Raw genomic sequence first — 19,334 nt, 5'->3', positions numbered from 1 at the left:
TCAGGTCCTCAAGTCCCAGCAACATCCGTGTAAATTTTCTCTGCACCCTTTCAAGTTTATTGATATCTTTCCTGTAGGTAGGTGACCAGAACTTCACACAATACTCTAAATTCGGCCTCACCAATGTCTTGTACAACTTCAACATAACATCCCAACTCCTGTACTCAATGCCCTGATTTATGAAGGCCAAAGTGCCAAAAGCTCCCTTTACAACCCTATCTACCTGCGTCACCACTTTCAAGGAACTATGGATCTGTATTCCCAGGTCCCTCTGTTCTACCGCACACCTCAGAGCCCTACCATTCACTGTGGAAGTCTTACCTTGGTTTGTCCTCCCAAAGTGCAACACCTCACACTTGTCTGCATTAAATTCCATCTACCATTTTTCAGCCTGTTTTCCTAGCTGGTCAAGATCATGCTGCAAGTTGTCCACTTAGCCCCTAATCTTGCTGTCATTTGCAAACTTGCTGATTCAGTTCACCATATTTTCATCTAAATCATTAATATAGACCCAGCACTGATCCCTGTGGCACACCACTAGTTACAGGCCTCCAGTCAGAGAGACAACCATCTATTACCACTCTTTGGCTCTTCCCGCTAAGCCGATGTTGAATCCAATTGGCTACTTCATCCTGAATGCCAAGCGACTTAACCTTCTGGAGCAGCCTCTCATGCAGAACTTTGTCAAAGGCCTTGCTAACGTCCATGTAGACAACATCCACTGTCTTCCCTTGATTAACCTTCTCCTCAAGAAACTCTACAAGATTGGTTAGACGTGACCTGCCATGCACAAAGCCATGTTGACTATCCCTAATCAGGCCCTGACTATCCAAATACTTATACATCCTGTCCCTTAGATCCATGACCTCACTACTTTTGCCTCAGTTCTATAGTCTCTTTGTCCGTCTCCAGAGTAAATACAGATGCAAAGAATTCATTTAAGATCTCCATCTCTTTCAGCTCCACACATAGATGGCTATGCTGATCTTCAAGAGGACTAATTTTGTCTCTCGCTACTTTTTTGCTCTTAATATACTACAGAAACCCTTGGGGTTCTCTTTCACCTCATCTGCCAGAGCAACCTCATATCCTCTTTTCCCCTCCTGATTTATCTCTTAAGTGTTCTCTTGCATTTCTTGTACTCCTCAAGCGCCTTATTGGATCCTAACTGCCTCTACCTTACATGCACATTCTTTTACTTTACCAGGGCTCAATATCCCTCGATAACCAAGGTTCCCTAAACCTGCTAGCCATGCTTTTTCTTCTAACAGGAACATACAGATTCTGTACTCTCAATATTTCACTTTTGAAAGCCTCCCACTTACCAAGCATCTCTTGGCTGGAAAACAGCCCATCCCAATCCACACCTGCCAGATCCCTTCTGATACCATCAGAATTGGCCCTCCAATTTAGAATCTCAACCCGAGGACCAGTCCTATCCTTCTCCATAATTATCTTGAAACTAATGGAATTATGGTCACTAGATCTAAAGTATTCTCCTACACACACTTCTGTCACTTGCCCTGTCTCGTTCCCTAAGAGGAGATCCAGTATTGCACTCTCTCTGGTTGGGACCTCTACATATTGATTAAGGAAACTTTCCTGAACACGTTTGACAAACTCTTTCTCACCCAAGCCCTTTACTGTGTGGTAGTCCCAGTCAATCTGTGAAAAATTAAAATCACCTCCTATCACAACCTTATTTTTCTTGCAACTGTCTACTATCTCTCTACAAATTTGTTCCTCTAAATCCTGCTGACTATTGGGAGGTCTATAATATAGTCCCATTAACGTGGTCGTCCCTTTCTTATTCCTCAGTTCCACCCATATTGCCTTGGTAGACGAGCCCTCCAGTATGTCCTCTCTGAGCACTGCTGTGACATTTTCCCTGATGAGTAATACCCCCCCCCTTTAATACCTCCCTCTCCATCATGTCTAAAACAACAGAACCCCAGAACATTGAGCTGCCAGTCCTGCCCCTCCTGCAATCAAGTCTCACTAAGGGCTACAACATCATAATTCCACATGTGGATCCATGCTCAAAGTTCATCTGCTTTACCTACAATACTCCTTGAAATAGATGCAACTCAGAACATAGGTCCCACTGTGTTCATCAACCTGTCGAACTGTCTCTTTACTTGCAGGCTTAACATCTACTTTCCCCACAGCCACTCCCCTCGTTGCCCTGCCACTCTGGTTCCCACCACCCCCCCCCCCCCAACTCCAGCTTACACCCTCTCTAAGCAGCACGAGCAAACCTTCCTGCAAGGATATTGGTCCCCCTCCAGTTCAGGTGCAAACTATCCTGTTTGTATTAGCCCCACCTGCCCTGGAAGAGAGCCCAATGATCCAAAAATCTGAAGCCCTCCCTCTTGCACCATCTCCTTAGCCACATGTTAAACTGCACTCTTTATTTCTTGCCTCACTCCTTCCTACGATGGGGTGACCAGAATTGAATGCATGATGGTGGAAGCAGATACAACAGTGATGTTTAAGAGACATTTAGACAGGCACATGGACGGGGGGGGGGTGGAATGAAGGGATACAGACAATTCGCGGTCAGATGGGATTAGTTTAATTTGGCATCATGGTCAGCACAGACCTTGTGCTGCACTGTTCCAAGTTACTCCCATTAATACTGAAACATACTTTTATTTCACTTTTTTCTACGTTACCCAGTAGTGCAATAAATTTTCCAGTGAACCTGATAAGTATAAAGGGAGTGGGAAATATATAAGCACTCTAGACCCCAGCTCTAGCTATAAACCGACCCACAGTCCTAACCAGTGTTCTGGGCCCCAACCCTGGCTCTAGGCTCACACTCTGCTTGTAATCTGGATTGCTGGCTCACATTCCAGACTAATGGGTTAAACCAGATGCCAGACCACCAGTATTTCTGAATAATCGGATGCTGGATTATTGGAATTTTACTGAACTTTGTTGTTGGCAGTTGAAGTATGAAGTATTCTAATTCTTGCTCACTCTGCTTGCATTGGTGAATGCTGCACTTATCTGGATTTTAATCACAGCTCAGAAGCCCACAGAAATCTAAGAGCAAGTCTAAGTGCAATGAATAGCCCATCACTTGTTCACTGCCAATTGCAAAAATCCAGACCACTACATGTTTTACGACCATGTCCAAATTAGGATGTTTGTCCTGTACGTTCTCTACAGTCACAGGAAACGGAAAAGCAGGAATAGGAGAAGCACAATATGGTTCTGATCAATAAACACAAGCAGTTTCCAAATCCCACAACAACCTGATCAGCCATCTTGGGATAAAAAGATTTGTTGGCAGGAGAACTTCCAGTAATAACAGGCACACAGAATGGCAATTGTATGAACAACTAACCGATTAAACTACAGGACCTAAGATTTGTATCAAGTATAAGCCAACACTTGAGCTTGTGTGAAATTCCAAACATGTGGTTTAACTTCCTCCATGGAAGTTCATGTGGTGAGCAGGGAGTTCCAGCAGCACTGAATGAACAGCAATGTAGTTCCAAGTACGGATTACACCAACGGTTACCTTCATCCAAGTTCCCCTAATGATGTCAACATACTTAAATGCAGCAAGATAACTATTCCTTATTATTTGGTAATTGTAACATGTACCACCTAAAGTTACTTACCTAGAGCAGTAAGGCCTCATCATTGTTAAACTACAAAAATTCACACTTCTAGTAAATCTGGAGTTTTCTCATGAAGCACAGCATTAGGTTTACCAGGATGCTGCCTGGATTAAAGGGTATGAGCTATAAGGAAAGGTTGGACAAACTTGTGTTGTTTTCCCTAGAGCACTGGAGGCTGAGGGCAGATTTGATTGAGGTTTTTAAAATTATGAGAGGCAGAGATAGGGTAGAGAGTCAGAATCTGTTCCCCAGGGTAGAGATGTCAAACACCAGATGGGCTTTTAAGGGTGGGGGGGGGGGGGCGCGGGCGTGGGAGGAGTTTAAAGGCGACGTGAGAGGTGTTTTGTTTTAAAACGCAGGGAATGGTCGATGCCTGGAATGGGTTACCAGGGGTAGTAGTGGAAGTTTGGTGGAGTTTAAGAGGCTTTTAGACAGACACATGAATATGAAGGGACTGGAGGGAGATGGATGATACACAAGAGGACATTTAGCATAAACTGGAATCAAGATCAGCACAACATCGTGGGCCGAATGGCCTGTCCAGTGCGGTAATGTTCTTTGCTTATTAAAATCGAAAGACCCATCCTCTGCATTACACAACTCTGTCCATTTATATAAATGCCTTGAACATACTGAAACTTCCAAAGCTGCTTCAGAGGAGTGATATCAACCTGTAAATGGATTTAAAACAGATGAGGTGTGGAGGCAGCAGGTAGTTTTGACCAATTCAATACTCAAGAGCCAGAAAGCCTGGCTATAGGTATCATACACAAACACCCAATAGTAAGTAACACCGCAATAAGATATCTCATGAAAGACAATAATTTGATTAAATGAGAATTGAAGACTAGAACTAGATACTGTGTACTATATTCCACTGTGTGAAATTAGTGAAAACATTTGTATCTGAAATTTCCTAGATATGAACTTTATTTCCAAAACAATTAAATTCTCTCTATAAAGTGTATTATCTCATTTTATTCCGACTTGGCCTAACAGCCAATAAATTACATAAATCATACAGATCTTGTATCTCATCAATACAGCCAACAGACGTAGAAATAAATCTTTGCTTGCAGTATTGTCTACAAATAATAAATTGACATTAAGAATTACACTTAAATATCTGTAATACCAAACTGTTCAAATGTTGTGCCGCTATTAACTTTACAGCAAGTTCCAATTTGGAGGGACAGAACACAGCTTTGAACAATGTGAAGGCACAATGAATCCTCCATGAGTGATGGACTGTCACAAATCAGGGAGGCTACCAGCTCAGACAGACACTTCCCAGCACACAGCCTCAGTTCAGAAAGGCCATTCAACTTTGGTGTTCTTGCCGATACAAAAGTGAAGATACAATGCCCCCCTCCCACCACCAATGCATAGGATGGCAATACAGGTGTGCCATGCTTCTCTCCTACTGCGTACAGCTCTTACACTGGATAGGTATGGTAGGATGCAAATGAATGGAGTAACGAGTAAAAGGCAGTTCTCATGAATTGACTCTTCAAATAAGTTCTGTGTAGAACATCCAGTTGCCCCAATTCTTGGCCTGGCATTGAACTTTTATTTTTCTAATTGATGCTTTTAATTTGCAGTTAGGTCTGCAACCTCCCACAACAGTTCTGTCGAAAGTACTTGTTGCAACGCTTGGCTGAGTTTACACGTCCATAATGGTTCAGATTATACCAGCACAACAGTGAATCTCTGCTTACTGTACTGAGGGTTGGGGAGAGGAGGCTATCTATTTTTTCCTTTAAATGGAGAAAAAAAAACGCTTTGTTAAAACTTTAATACTTCAAGAGTTAAAAGTTTCTGTCCTACCTGATGAGAAAACTTCTGTAATGGGTAGATACAATGAACAGATATTTCAAAACCCCTTTTCAAAAAAAAACCCGAACATTTTTAACCTTGCTTCTACATTATGCATTGTGATATTAGAAGCTTTGACCCTCATTCCATTTTATTTCCCTACTTTGCCTGCGTGCAAGTGAGATACAACTAGTTCAGGTCATCTTCGTCATCATCATCGTCATCTTGGTCACCAGATTCCATGTCATCTTCATCTTCAACCTGCAAGAGGCAGAGATTTGTGGTTCAATATCTCAGTAAAATGAAATTAAACTCTTATTTTGTTGTAAAAGCACTTCATGCAGAGTCCAAACACAATCATCTGTAGGCTCAACATAACTTCCAGAAATATTTATCCCAATCCAATAAAATCAGTCGTTATTTATAATCTAAACTTCACATTTCTAAATTTAAGCAACGGTGTATTTTAACATCAATGCTTGTGAATAAGCCTGAAGAATACAGGAACATTACCGTACATACAAGCTGCATTGAATTTCAAGAATAAAGGTCATTCAGCCCAGTGGGCAAGAGTGGTGCGGCAATAGTGCTGCTGCCACACCGCTGCAGCAACCTGTGCGCTGTGTGGAGTTTACATGTTCTCCATGTGACCACATGGGTTTGCTCCGGGTGGGGGGTGGGGAGCTCCAGTTTAGCCTCACATCCTGAAAACATGACTAGTATAAATTAGCATAAGTTGTCCCTAGAAGAGGTGGGTGGCAGGAGAACCGAGGGAGGGATGATGGACACATTACAGAGAACAGGCAAGCCACTAACCTTGGGAGAAATGAGGGATGGATGTTACATGTTGGTCTGGGAGGGCGGATTAGGCAGACTGAGCCCATTCTCTTCCAAGTTTAGAACATTCACATCCCATAAATAAATCGATGTCCAAGGGCAAGAGAATAAATCAGGGAAAGAGTAGAGACCACAGTGGCAACCTGTGCATGAAGCTGGAGAATGCAGGGGAGGTTTGAAATGAATACTTCTGGTCTATAGACACATGGAGTAGGATAGTGGATGAAGAATTCAGGGAGGAAGATGCTGGTATTCTAGAACAAATTAATATCAAAAAGGAGGAAGTATTAGAGGGTGTAGTTGGATAAACCCTCCCGCACCTGATGAGGTGCATCACAGGCTGCCTTGGGAGGCAAGGATGAGATTGCTGGGTGGTGACCAAGGGTTGATTTCATGATTGGAAAGCTAAACCGGAGGTATTATGGGGATTGGTGCTGGGACCCTTGCTGTTACTTATACATGGATGAGGTGGGCCAAAAGGCCCCATTCCTATGCTGTATGTTTTGATGATTCTATGGTGAGAAAAATTTCTCCACGGCTGAGGTGACTGAAACCAGAGGCCATGGGTTTAAGTAAAGGGATTTGAGGAAGAATTTTTTTCACCCAGAACCTTTAAACAGCACAGGCATGGTGGGCCCAAGGGCCAGTTTCCATGCTCTGTCACTATGATTCACTGGGGAGATGCAAAATTCCCCCAAATTCCCTTGTGGAGACTCAGTTCCAGAGTGTATTCAAAATCATAGAAGGTACAGTGCGGAAATGGGCCCTTTCAGCCAGCCTTGTTCATGCCGACTGTGACGCCTATCTATGCCCATCCCATTCACCTGCAGTTAAAGGTCAGTACAACATTGTGGGCCGAAGGGCCTGTATTGTGCTCTACTGTTCTATGATTCTAAATCAGTCCAGCGTCAGTGTCTTTACTGTCTTGTTTGTTTTTATATATGACTTGGATGAGGAAGTAGATGGGTCGGTTAGTAAGTTTGCAGATGACATGAAGGTTGGAGCAATATGCTGGATAGTCAGGGGTCTCAAGGGATGGAACTGAGTTCAGTTAAGATTACTAGAGAGAAGGTGATAGGAAAACTAAATGGACTAAAGACTGATAAGTCTCCCAGACCAGATGAGGTGCATCCCCGGGTTCTGAAGGAGGTGGCTTCAGAGATTGCGGAGGCATTGGTGATAATTTTCCAGGAATTGATAGACCCTGGCATGGTTCCGGAGGACTGGAGGGTCGCAAATGTAGTTCCGCTGTATAAGAAAGGTGGGAGGCAGCATAAAGGAAATTACAGACCTATTAGTTTGACATTGGTGGTGGGAAAGATATTGGAATTGATCCTCAAGGATGAGGTTGTGGAATTCCTAGAGGTGCAAGGCAAGATAGGTCCAAGCCAGCATGGTTTTGTGAAGGGTAGATCCTGCCTGACCAACCAATTGGAGTTTTTTGAGGAAATCTCAGGTAGGGTGGGTAAGGGAGAGGCTGTGGATGTTGTGTATTTAGACTTCCAAAAGGCCTTCGACGAGGTGCTGCACAAGAGACTGATTAATAAGATGAGAGGTCATGGAATTACAGGTAGGATAACAGAATGGGTGGAGCATTGGCTGGTTGGCAGGAAGCAAAGGGTGGGAATAAAAGGATCCTGTTCTGGTTTGCTACTGGTTACTAGTGGTGTTCCACAGGGGTCGGTGTTGGGGCCGCTTCTTTTTACTTTGTACATTAACGATTTGGATGATGGAGTATATGGTTTTGTGGCTAAGTTTGCAGATGACACCAACATAGGTGGAGGAGTAGGGAGTATTGAAGAAACAGGAAGGTTGCAGAGAGACTTAGATAGTTTAGGAGAATGGGCAAAGAAATGGCAGATGAGATTCAATGTTGAGAAACGTGCAGTTGTACACTTTGGAAACAGAAATAAACGGGCAGATTATTATCTAGGAGAGAAAATTCAAAGTACAGAAGTACAAAGGGACTTGGGGGTACTCATGCAGGATACCTTAAAGGTTAACCGCCAGGTCGGATCGGTGGTAAAGAAAGCGAATGCTATGTTGGCATTCATTTCGAGAGGTATAGTGTATAAAAGTAGGGAAGTGTTGATGAGGCTCTACGGGGCACTAGTGAGGCCTCATTTGGAATACTGTGTGCAGACCTGGGCCCCATATCTTAGGAAGGATGTGCTGATGTTGGAGAGGGTTCATTTACGAGGATGATTCCCGGAATGAAAGGGCTTACATACGATGAGCGATTGTCGGCTCTTGGACTGTACTCACTGGAGTACAGAAGAATGAGAGGGGACCTCAGAAACATTTAGAATGTTGAAAGAATTGGACAGAGTAGATGTAGCCAAGCTGTTTCCCTTGGTGGGCGAGTCCAGGACCAGAGGGCACAATCTTAGAATTAGAGGGTACCGGTTTAAAACAGAGATGAGGAGAAATTTCTTTAGCCAGAGGGTAGTGAATTTATGGAATTCCTTGCCACGTACAGCTGTGGAGGCCCGATCATTGGAGGCGTTTAAGGAGGAGATAGATAGGTATCTAATTAGTCAAGGTATCAAGGGATATGGGGATAAGGCCAGGAATTCGGGCTAGATAGGAATATAGTTTTTTTTCTCATGCAGCAGACTCGATGGGCCCAATGGCCTACTTCTGCTCCCTTGTCTTGTGGAGCTGTCGTGGATAGCGTAGAATTTAGTTGTTGTACGTTACAAAGAGATATAGACAGGATTCAGAGTTGGGCAGAGAAGTGGCAGATGGAGTTCAATCCAGAATTGTGAAGCAATCCATGTTGGAAGAACGAACATGAAGGTGGAGTACAAGGTTAATGGCAGGTGTCTTAGCAGTGTGACGGAACAAAGGGATCTTGGGGTCCAAGTCCATAGATCCCTCAAAGTTGCCAGGGTGGTTAAAAGGCATATGGTGTGTTGGCCTTCATTAGTCGGGGGATTGAGTTCAAGAGCTCTGAGGTAATGTTGCAGCTCTATAAAATTCTGGTTAAACCACAATTAGAGTATTGTGTTCAGTTCTTGTCACCTCATTATAGGAAGGATGTGGAAGCTTTAGAGAGGGTGCAGAGCAGATTTACCAGGATGCTGCTTGGACTAGAGAACACGTCTTACGCGGAAAGACTGAGTGAGCTAGAACTTTTCTCTTTGGAGCGACGCAGGATGAGAGACAGCTTGATAGAGGTGCATAAGGTTATGAGGGGCATAGATAGAGTGGACAGCCAACACCTTTTCCCCATGGTGGCAATGACTAATACCAGAGGACATCAGTCTAAGGTGAGAGTAGAGAAGTTTAGGGGAGATGTCAAAGGTAGCTGTTTTTTTTTTACACACAGAAAGTGGTGGGTGCCTGGAATGCACTGCCAGGGGTGGTGGTACAGGCTGATACAACTGGGAAATTTAAAAGACTCTTAGACAGACACATGGATGGAAGGAAAACGGAGGGTTATGGGCTGTGTAGGAAGGGTTAGATTGATCATGGAGTAGGCATTTATATAGGTTGGCACAACATCGTGGGCTGAAGGGCCTGTACTGTACTGTTCTATGTTCTTGTAGACATGACAATAAACTCAACTTTGACTCTCTCTGTACTTTTCCTATCCAGGTACCTGTTCAAATGCCTTTTGAATGTTGCAGTTGTACCTGCCTCTGCCATCATCTTTGGCAGCTTAGTTCCAAATATTCACCATTCTCTGTAAAAAAAAACTTACCCCTCAGACGTCCGTTAAATTTCTTCCCTCTCACCTTAAACCTGTGACCTTTAGTTCTAGACTCCCCTGCCCTGGAAAAATCTATCCTATGCCCATAATAATTTTATAAAGCTCTGTGATGTGGTGGCCATTACGGAGACTTGGATGGCTCCGGGGCTGGAATGGTTGATTCAAGTGCCGGGTTTTAAATGTTTCAGGAAGGACAGGGAGGGAGGCAAGGGAGGTGGGGGAGTGGCACTGTTGATCAGAGATAGTGTCATGGCTGCGGAAAAGGTGGACATTGTGGAGGGATTGTCTACGGAGTCTCTGTGGGTGGAGGTTAGGATTAGGAAGGGGTTGATAACTACTGTGCTGGGTGTTTTTTTTTATAGGCCGCCCAATAGTGACAGGGTTATTGAGGAGCAGATAGGGAAGCAGATCCTAGAAAGGTGTGAGAATAACAGAGTTGTTGTGATGGGGGATTTTAATTTCCCAAACATCGATTGGCATCTCCAGACAGTGAGGGGTTTAGATGGGATGGAGTTTGTTAGGTGTGTTCAGGAAGGGTTCTTGACACAGTATGTAGATAGACCTACAAGAGGAGAGGCTGTGCTTGATTTGATATTGGGTAATGAACCTGGTCAGGTGTCAGATCTCTCAGTGGGTAAACATTTTGGTGATAGTGATCATAATTCTCGCCCCTTTACGTTAGCACTGGAGAGAGGTAGGAACACAGACAGACTAGAAAGGCATTTACTTGGAGTAAAGGGAATTATGAGGCTCTCAGGTAGGAATTGGAAGATTAAATTGGGAACAGATATTCTCTGGGAAAAGTATGAAAGATATGTGGCAAATATTCAGGGGATATTTGTGTGGAACTCTGCACAGACATGTTCCGATGAAACGGGAGTCATGATAGGATACAGGAACCGTGGTGTATGAAGGCTATAATAAATCTAGTCAAAAGGAAAAGCATACAAAAGGTACAGAGAACTAGGTAATGTTAGAGATCTGGAGGAGTACAAGGCTAAAAGGAAGGAACTTAAGAAAGAGATTAGGAGAGCCAGAAGGGGACATGAGAAGGCCTTGGCGGGCAGGATTAAGGAAAACCCCAAGGCGTTCTACAAGTATGTGATGAGTAAGAGGATGAGATGCAATAGGATAGGGCCTATCAAGTGCAGCAGTGGGAAAGTGTGTATGGATCCGGAAGAAATAGCGGAGGTACTTAATGAATACTTTACATCAGTATTCACCACAGAAAAAGATCTGGGGGATTGTAATGGGGACTTGCAGCGGCCTGAAAAGCTTGAGCATGTAGATATTAGAAAAGAGGTGGTGCTGAAACTTTTGGAAAGCATCAAGTTAGATAAGTTGCCGGGACCTGATGAGATGTATCCCAGGTTGCTGTGGGAGGCGAGGGAGGAGATTGCGGAGCCTCTGACGATGATCTTTGCATCATCCATGGAGACGGGAGAGGTTCCGGAAGATTGGAGGGTTGCGGATGTTGTTCCCTTATTCAAGAAGGGGAGTAGGGATAGCCCAGGAAATTATAGACCGGTGAGTCTTACCTCAGTGATTGGTAAGCTGATGGAGAAGATCCTGAGAGGCAGGATTTACGAACACTTGGAGAGGTATAATATGATTAGGAATAGTCAGCATGGCTTTGTTAAGGGTAGGTCCAGCCTTACGGGCTTGATTGAATTTTTTTTGAGGATGTGACTAAGCACATGGATGAAGGGAGAGCAGTAGATGTAGTGTATATGGATTTCAGCAAGGCATTTGATAAGGTACCCCATGCGAGGCTTATGGAGAAGGTGAGGAGACATGGGATTCAAGGGGACATTGCAGTGTGGATCCAGAACAGGCTGGCCCACAGAAGGCAAAGAGTGGTTGTTGAAGGGTCGTATTCTGCGTGGAGGTCGGTGACCAGTGGTGTACCTCAGGGATCTGTACTGGGACCCTTACTATTTGTGATTTTTATAAACGACCTGGATGAGGAAGTGGAGGGGTGGGTTAGTAAGTTTGCGGATGACATGAAGGTTGAGGGTGTTGTGGATAGTTTGGAGGGTTGTCAGAGGTTACTGAGGGACATAGATAGGATGCAGAGTTGGGCTGAGAAGTGGCAGATGCAGTTCAACCCAGATAAGTGTGAAGTGGTTCATTTTGGTAGGTCAAATATGTTGGCAGAATATACTTAATGGTAGGACTCTTGGCAGTGTGGAGGATCAGAGGGATCTTGGGGTCCGAGTCCATAGGTTGACTCTGTGGTTAAGAAGGTATATGGTGTATTGTCCTTCATCAATTGGGGAACTGAATTTAGGAGCCGCGAGGTATTGTTGCAGATATATAGGTTCCTGGTCAGATCCCACTTGGAGTATTGTGCTCAGTTCTGGTTGCCTCACTACAGGAAAGATGTGGAAGCCATAGAGAGGGTGCAGAGGAGATTTACAAGGATGTTGCCTGGAATGCGGAGCATGCCTTATGAAAGCAGGTTGAGGGAACTCGGCCTTTACTCCTTGGAGAGACGGAGGATGAGGGGGGACCTGATTGAGATGTATAAGATGATGAGAGGTATTGATAGGGTAGATAGTCAGAGGCTTTTCCCCAGGGCTGAATTGGTGGCCACAAGAGGACATAGGTTTAAGGTGCTGGGGAGTAGATATAGAGGAGATGTCAGGGGTAAGTTTTTTACTCAGAGAGTGGTGAGTGCGTGGAATGGGCTGCCGGAAACGGTGGTGGAGGCGGATATGATAGGGTCTTTCAAGAAACTGTTAGATAGGTACATGGAGCTGAGTAAAATAGAGGGCTATGGGTAAGCCTAGTAATTTCTAGGGTAGGGACATGTTCGGCACAGCTTTGTGGGCCGAAGGGCCTGAATTGTGCTGTAGGTTTTCTATGTTCTATAATGTCACCCCTCAGCATCCTACATTCCAGCGAGAACAAACCCAGCATATCCACTCTCTTCTTTTAATGACAGCACTCCATTCTGGACAACATCCTGATGAATCTCTTCAGCATTCTCCCTGTTGCTACCACATCCTTTGTCTAGTGTGGAAACCAGAACTGTACACAATACTCCAAATGTCAGTTAACTAATGTTTTGTACAACTGCAATGTGACATCCTAAGCTCAATGCTTCTGCCTATAAAGGCAAGCATACTAAATGACTCCATTTACCTGTGTCACCACTTTCAGCAAGCCATAGAGTTGTACCCCAAGGTCTCTTGGTACATCAACACTCCTAAGGTCCCTGCCATTTGCTACACGTCCTATCAGAATTTGACCTACCAGTGTATCACCTCACACTTGTCTGGGTTAAATTGCATCTGCCCTGCTTCACCTAACTTTCTAGCTGGTATGTCCTGCTATATCTTTAGACAACCTTCTCTATGACTCCACCAATTTTTAGGTAAGATGTCACACGTACATCAAAACACACAGTGAAATGCATCTTTTGCGTAGTGTGTTCTGGGGGCAGCCCGCAAGTGTCACCACGCTTCTGGCGCCAACACAGCATGCCCACAACTTCCTAACCTGTACGTCTTTGGAATGTGGGAGAAAACCAGAGCACCCGGAGGAAACCCACGCAGTCATGGGGAGAACGTACAAACTCCTTACAGACAGCGGTGGGAATTGAACCCGGGTCGCTGGCGCTGTAATAGTATTACGCTAACCGCTACAATACTGTGCCACCCACAGTCTGCAAACTATTACAAACAACAGAAGTCCCAGCACCAATCCCTGTGGTACACCACTTGTTATAGATTTCCAGTCAGATAAACCCCCATCCATCCATCACTACCCTCTGCCTCCTATCACAAAGGCAATTTTGGATTCATTTGGCCAAAACAACTCAGATCCACAGTACCATAACGTTCTGGACCAGCCTACCATGTGGGACCTTGTCAAAAGCTTTTAACAAAGTGCGTGTAAATCAAATCTACTGGTCTGCTTTCATCAATTTCTTGGTTACCCAAGACTGGTAGATTTTTTTAGATATTAAGGGAATAAAGAAATACTGGTTGATTAAGGCAAGTGGTGCAGGGGCCAGCTATGACCCTGTGGAATGGCAGAGCAGGTTCTAATTCATTGTTAAATTTGAATAATTTCAACAAATTTCGCTCCTAATTCCTATGTAGCCTAAATGCAACTTCAAACTATAATCAGCAAATGATACCTATCCACTGAAATAAGCTCAGTTAAATGCAATGAACATTACAGGTGGTTGAATTTCATTAGCACGAACACATTTAAGATTACAAGAGGCATAGATAGAGTGGACAGCCAGCACCTTTTTCCCAGGGCGGCAATGGCCAATGCCAGAGGACATCCATTTAGAGTGAGTGGAGGAAAGTTTAGAGATGTTAGAGGTAAGTTTTTTCTTTTACACAGAGTGGTGGGTGCCTGGAATGCGCTGCCGCGGGTGGTGGTAAAGGCTGATACAATAGGGACATTGAAGAGAATCTTACATCCCATGGATTTATGTGGGCTGTGTAGGACAGAAGAGTTAGATTGATCATGGAGTAGGTTTTCATAGGTCAGCACAACATCGTGGGCCGAAGGGCCTGCACTGTGCTGTACTGTTCTATGTTCTATTCCTGTGCCAGTCTAATTTGAGGTTTTCTGTTGTGACTGAAAGATTAGACAGAACAGGCATGTTGCTTGTACCATGCCCACATTAATTAGCTTAGCAACAGCCCATTTTAGTATTTTTTAATCATCAGTGCTTTTGCATCACACTAACCGGTTCGCCAAGCTCCTTCAGCTTGTTTCTCAGTGTGAAGATTTTCTGGTCCTGGTCTGCAAGCAGCACCAACAGGTCATCCTGCTCCTTCTTCGATTCCATCAGCTCCTGCTGGAGTTTACTCTTGTCGGTCTGAAGGATGACAACTGTACTATTTACTGAAGTTAGCTGCTGATCCAGGGAATTCTTCTCCTCAGTCAAGCCCTTTACCTGGCCCTGTGCGTATAAACAACAGTCTAAGCTCCAGATAAAGCTGCTAAATTACATTTCAACAGCAAAAAAAAAGTTGCTGGAAATCCAAAATTAAAGAAAAAAACACTGGAAAATGCATGTTAGATATTATTTGGAGAGAAGCAAGAGTTAACATTTCAGGCTGATAACATTTTGTCTGAACAGGGAAACCATACCCAATTCTTACAAAGGTTAATAACCTGAAAAATTAACGCTCCTGTCGACCTCAAGCCTGTTCTACATTTCTTGTGCTGATTACAATTACAAAACACAGAATATTTTCAATCGAACTAAAGAGGGTAAATGGAGAATTTGGTATGTTTAAAAACTCCAGGGCTAAAAGGGAAATCCTACTTACCTTGGTCAGTAATAAAAGGGCATCAACAAGCCCACCAGTAATAGTTGGAGCAGATTCCAAAGAGTTCATAAAAGCAGCATGGGGATGTTTAACACCAAGATGGTGCAAGGCACAAGAACTAAGCAAACCACCCTTTTAGAAAGCCAGTACAGATCCTATAAACTGGAACTGGTTCTCTGTGCTGCAAAATTCTCTCATCTAGGACCTGCCAAATCATTAACAGGAACTACAAAGCTGCGCCTCTGCTGTGTAACGCCTTTGTTAATCTACATAAGCTGATTTCACTCAAAATGCATTGCATCTCAAGATGCTAAATTCCAACAATGTAGTACCTGCTTGTACAAATTAACACTTTGAGGTTCTGTTCTACAATGAACGGCACCACAGGACAGATTGAGTGTGGCATTGGCTAAATATATTTAACATTCATGATGATTTGATTTTGATAAAGATTAGACTGCAGGAATAATGTATAATAAAGCACAATCAATATAAACATATTGCAATTTGAGAGCTCTGCAGTTCAGTAGATAGCTAAAACAAGTCAGAATAGGTCAATTTAAAACATACCTTTAACTTTTGATTTTCATCATCCAAAGCTGATAGTCTGTTTTCCAACTGTGTAATCCTTGTTAATGCAGAAGCATTGTCAACATCTCCTGATCCTGCCCCAGTCATGGTTGCAGGCTTTAAATAAAAAGTGAAAACACTTAAAAGACCAAGTAATTCACAAAGAGGATGCTATGTGACTATCCTTCTTTATGGCCTTGTAGCAATGAACATTAACTTTTAACTTTCACTAAAAATTTATTTCAAAGAGACAATTATTACCAATTTTCTGCTTTTTAGGGAGGGTATTCTAAAATGTTCTAGAATTAAAAACTAGAAAATGCTAGAGATACTCAAAAGGTCAGGGAACATCTGTGGAGAGAATGAACGTACAACATACTGGAAAAATCAGAACTAAGTTGCAGGTGGTTTCTTCCCATCTCTTGGCAAATTATTTCTAACTTTTTCTAATTCTAATGAAAGGCCATCAAACTGAAATATTGACTGCTTCTCTCTTCACAGATGCTGTCTGACTCAAGTATTTCCCATGTTTGTTTTTATTTCAGATTTACAGCATTTGCAATATTTTGCTTTTTATGATGCATTGTTACCAAACATTGCAAGCCTGGCACTTACAGTACCGTCTCTATAGCAACCAAATTGTTTTGCGTCCGTCATCATGTTGACTCAGTTTTTCTTATTCCATTTGTATAGTCTGTCCTCCTGGGCACATCCCACACTGTCACCATTTACAACAAAATACATTGACAAAGCAGCTTAATGTGCAGGTAACTGCTCCTCTAACCCATTTGGATTCACCCCAGAGATTCCTTTCATTCTAAACATCCTCCACCACATTCTCATTCGCTGAGCAACTTATTTTTCTCTTTCCCAGTTCTGGTGAAGGATCCCGCACGTGAAACAGTATTTGTCTTTCCACAGGTACTGCCTGAACTTTTCCAGAATTTCCTGCTTTATTTTGTTTAGTGATATTGCAAAATGCTAACTCTTCTCATACCCAAAAGAAACTTGTCTGCTTTGCAAAAATGATCTAAATTACGAAGCAAGCTTGAACTCTGAACCTGTTGATTATAGTCACATACTAGGAAACAAGGTTGGGGTTTCAATGGTCAGAGAGGGGTAAATAACTAAATTACATACTGTGGATAATCTTTACCCTCTGAATAGTTCCTCATACATATTGAGACAAGTGTTTTCTATGCTTAATGAGTGACATTATACTGAAACACATTGGCCAAAGATTCACGTTTCACTATTTCTGCATGCAAAACCAAGCTCTGGGTGATTGGTCTGGTCCTGTTCACAAATATACTTTCCGTCAGAGCTACTACCAAATGATCAGGCCAAAAGATTTAACAGGAGACACAAACTGCAGATGACGGAATGTAGAACAAACTGCTTGGAAGAACTCAGCAGGTCAGGCAGTACCTGTGGAGGCAAAGGGATGGTCACTGTTTCAGGTTGAGACCCTGGATCAGGACTGATCCAACATTGAGGCAGGGTCTCGACCCGAAATGTCCACCATCCCCTTGCCTCCACAAATGCTGCTCGACCCACTGTTCTTCCAGCAGTTTGTCTTTTGGAAACAATAGCTTGAACCAAGCAAGATAGCTTTCCAGGAAAGACAAAGCATTGTCTCTTACCTGATTCTCCAGCTCTTGCTTCTTGGACTGAAGCTGGCTGATTTCTGCAGCTTGCGTCTGTACTAGGGTCCGCAAGGTCTCCAGCTCCTTTGAGAAAGTGTGCAAATTTAGCCATACTGTTAACACAACTCTTTTTTAAAAAAGTGCAGAGGTAACAATAATCACAAGAGATCGCTGGAATCATTTCAGTTTAAACAAATGGATTAGATTGCTTTTGTTTGCTCTTAACCATTTTAACCCCCCACTGTGTTGGCTTATTTACATACACCAATGATGGCAAGAGAGAAATAGATTCTTATATCAATACTGTTCATAATGTGAGAATGAGACTAATGGCCTCCAACAAGTATATGAATGACTCATGCATTGCTCTTAATTCACTGGTTAAATTATTTCCAGTGCAAATCTCCATAAATAAAGAGTTAATGACCAACAGACCACAATCAGTGAGGATAGGCAGCAACACCTCCAGCACGATTATTCTCAAACTGGTACCCCACAAGGCTGCGTCCTCAGCCCTCCATTCTACTCCCTGTACACTCAGGACTGCATGGCCAGATTCTGCTCTAACTCCACCTACAAGTTTGCAGATGATACCACCGTAGTGGGCCGTATCTCAAATAACGATGAGTTGGAGTACAGGAAGGAGATAGAGAGCTTAGTGACATGGTGTCATGAAAACAACCTTTCCCTCAATGTCAGCAAAACAAAAGAGCTGGTCATTAACTTCAGGAAAGGGGGCAGTGTACATGCACCTGTCTACATCAATGGTGCTGAGGTCGAGTGAGTTGAGAGCTTCAAGTTCCTAGGAGTGAACATCACCAATAGTCCAACCTCATAGATGCCATGGCCAAGAAAGCTCACCAGCACCTCTACTTCCTCAGGAGGCTAAATAAATTTGACATCCCCTTTGACACTCACCAACTTTTATTGATGCACCATAGAAAGTATCCTATCTGATGCATCATGGCTTAGTATGGCAACTGCTCTGCCCGGGATGGCAAGAAACTGCAGAGAGTTGTGGACACAGCCCAGCATATCACGGGAACCAGCCTCCCCTCTGTGGACTCTGTCTATACCTCTTGCTGCCTTGGTGAAGCAGCCAGCATAATCAAAGACCCCACCCACCCTGGTCATTCTCTCTTCTCCCCTCTCCCATCAGGCAGAAGATTAAAGAGCCTGAGGGCACATCCCACCAGGCTCAAGGACAGCTTCTATCCCACTGTGATATGAATGGTTCCTTTATATGATGAGATGGACTCTTGACCTCACAATCTACCTTGTTATGACCTTGCACCTTATTGTCTACCTGCACTGCACTTCCTCGGTAGCCGTGACACTTTGTATTCTGTTATTGTTTTTACCCTGTACTACCTCAATGCACGGTGTAATGAATTGATCTATATGAACGGTATGCAAGACAAGTTTTTCACTGTACCTCGGTATAAGTGACAATAATAAACCAATACCAATAATGACTTGGGGGGCCTGAAGGTGGATAAATCCCCAGGTCCAGAGGAGATTTATCCCAGGCTGCTATGGGAGGCAAGAGAAGAGATTGCTGGTGATCTGGCTGAGATCTTTAAATCGTCGCTGGATACAAGTGAAGTACCGGATGATGGGAGGACAACAAATGTGATCCCCTTTTCAAGAAGGGCAGCAGGGAAAAGTCTAGCCTTACAGACCTGTGAGCCTGACATCAGTCATAGGGAAGTTATTGCAAAAAAAATCTCAGGTACAGGATTAATGATCACCTGGAAAGGCAGGGACTAATCAGAGATAGCCAACATGGCTTTGTCAAGGGCAGATCTTGTCTGAC

The 19,334-nt window shown here is 43.5% G+C and overlaps 1 protein-coding gene across 4 annotated transcripts in view; it reads right to left on the bottom strand.

The window, feature by feature from the left end:
- Nucleotides 1-4,590: 4,590 nt before the first annotated feature.
- The window catches only part of uso1 (USO1 vesicle transport factor), a 76,506-nt gene continuing 61,762 nt past the window's right edge, over nucleotides 4,591-19,334 (bottom strand). For all 4 annotated transcript variants that reach the window (XM_052010192.1, XM_052010194.1, XM_052010193.1 and 1 more), the window contains 4 exons: nucleotides 17,516-17,602; nucleotides 15,873-15,989; nucleotides 14,714-14,929; nucleotides 4,591-5,708 (listed from right to left, as the gene is read on the bottom strand). In XM_052010192.1, the coding sequence (XP_051866152.1) occupies nucleotides 5,637-5,708; nucleotides 14,714-14,929; nucleotides 15,873-15,989; nucleotides 17,516-17,602 (492 nt within the window). In that variant the 3' untranslated portion in view covers nucleotides 4,591-5,636. The remainder of the gene's footprint in view (nucleotides 5,709-14,713; nucleotides 14,930-15,872; nucleotides 15,990-17,515; nucleotides 17,603-19,334) is intronic.

The sequence above is a fragment of the Pristis pectinata genome, chromosome 2 (genome assembly GCF_009764475.1).
Source record: "Pristis pectinata isolate sPriPec2 chromosome 2, sPriPec2.1.pri, whole genome shotgun sequence".
Lineage (NCBI taxonomy): Eukaryota > Metazoa > Chordata > Chondrichthyes > Rhinopristiformes > Pristidae > Pristis > Pristis pectinata.
This window is presented reverse-complemented; position numbering and strand designations above follow the sequence as displayed.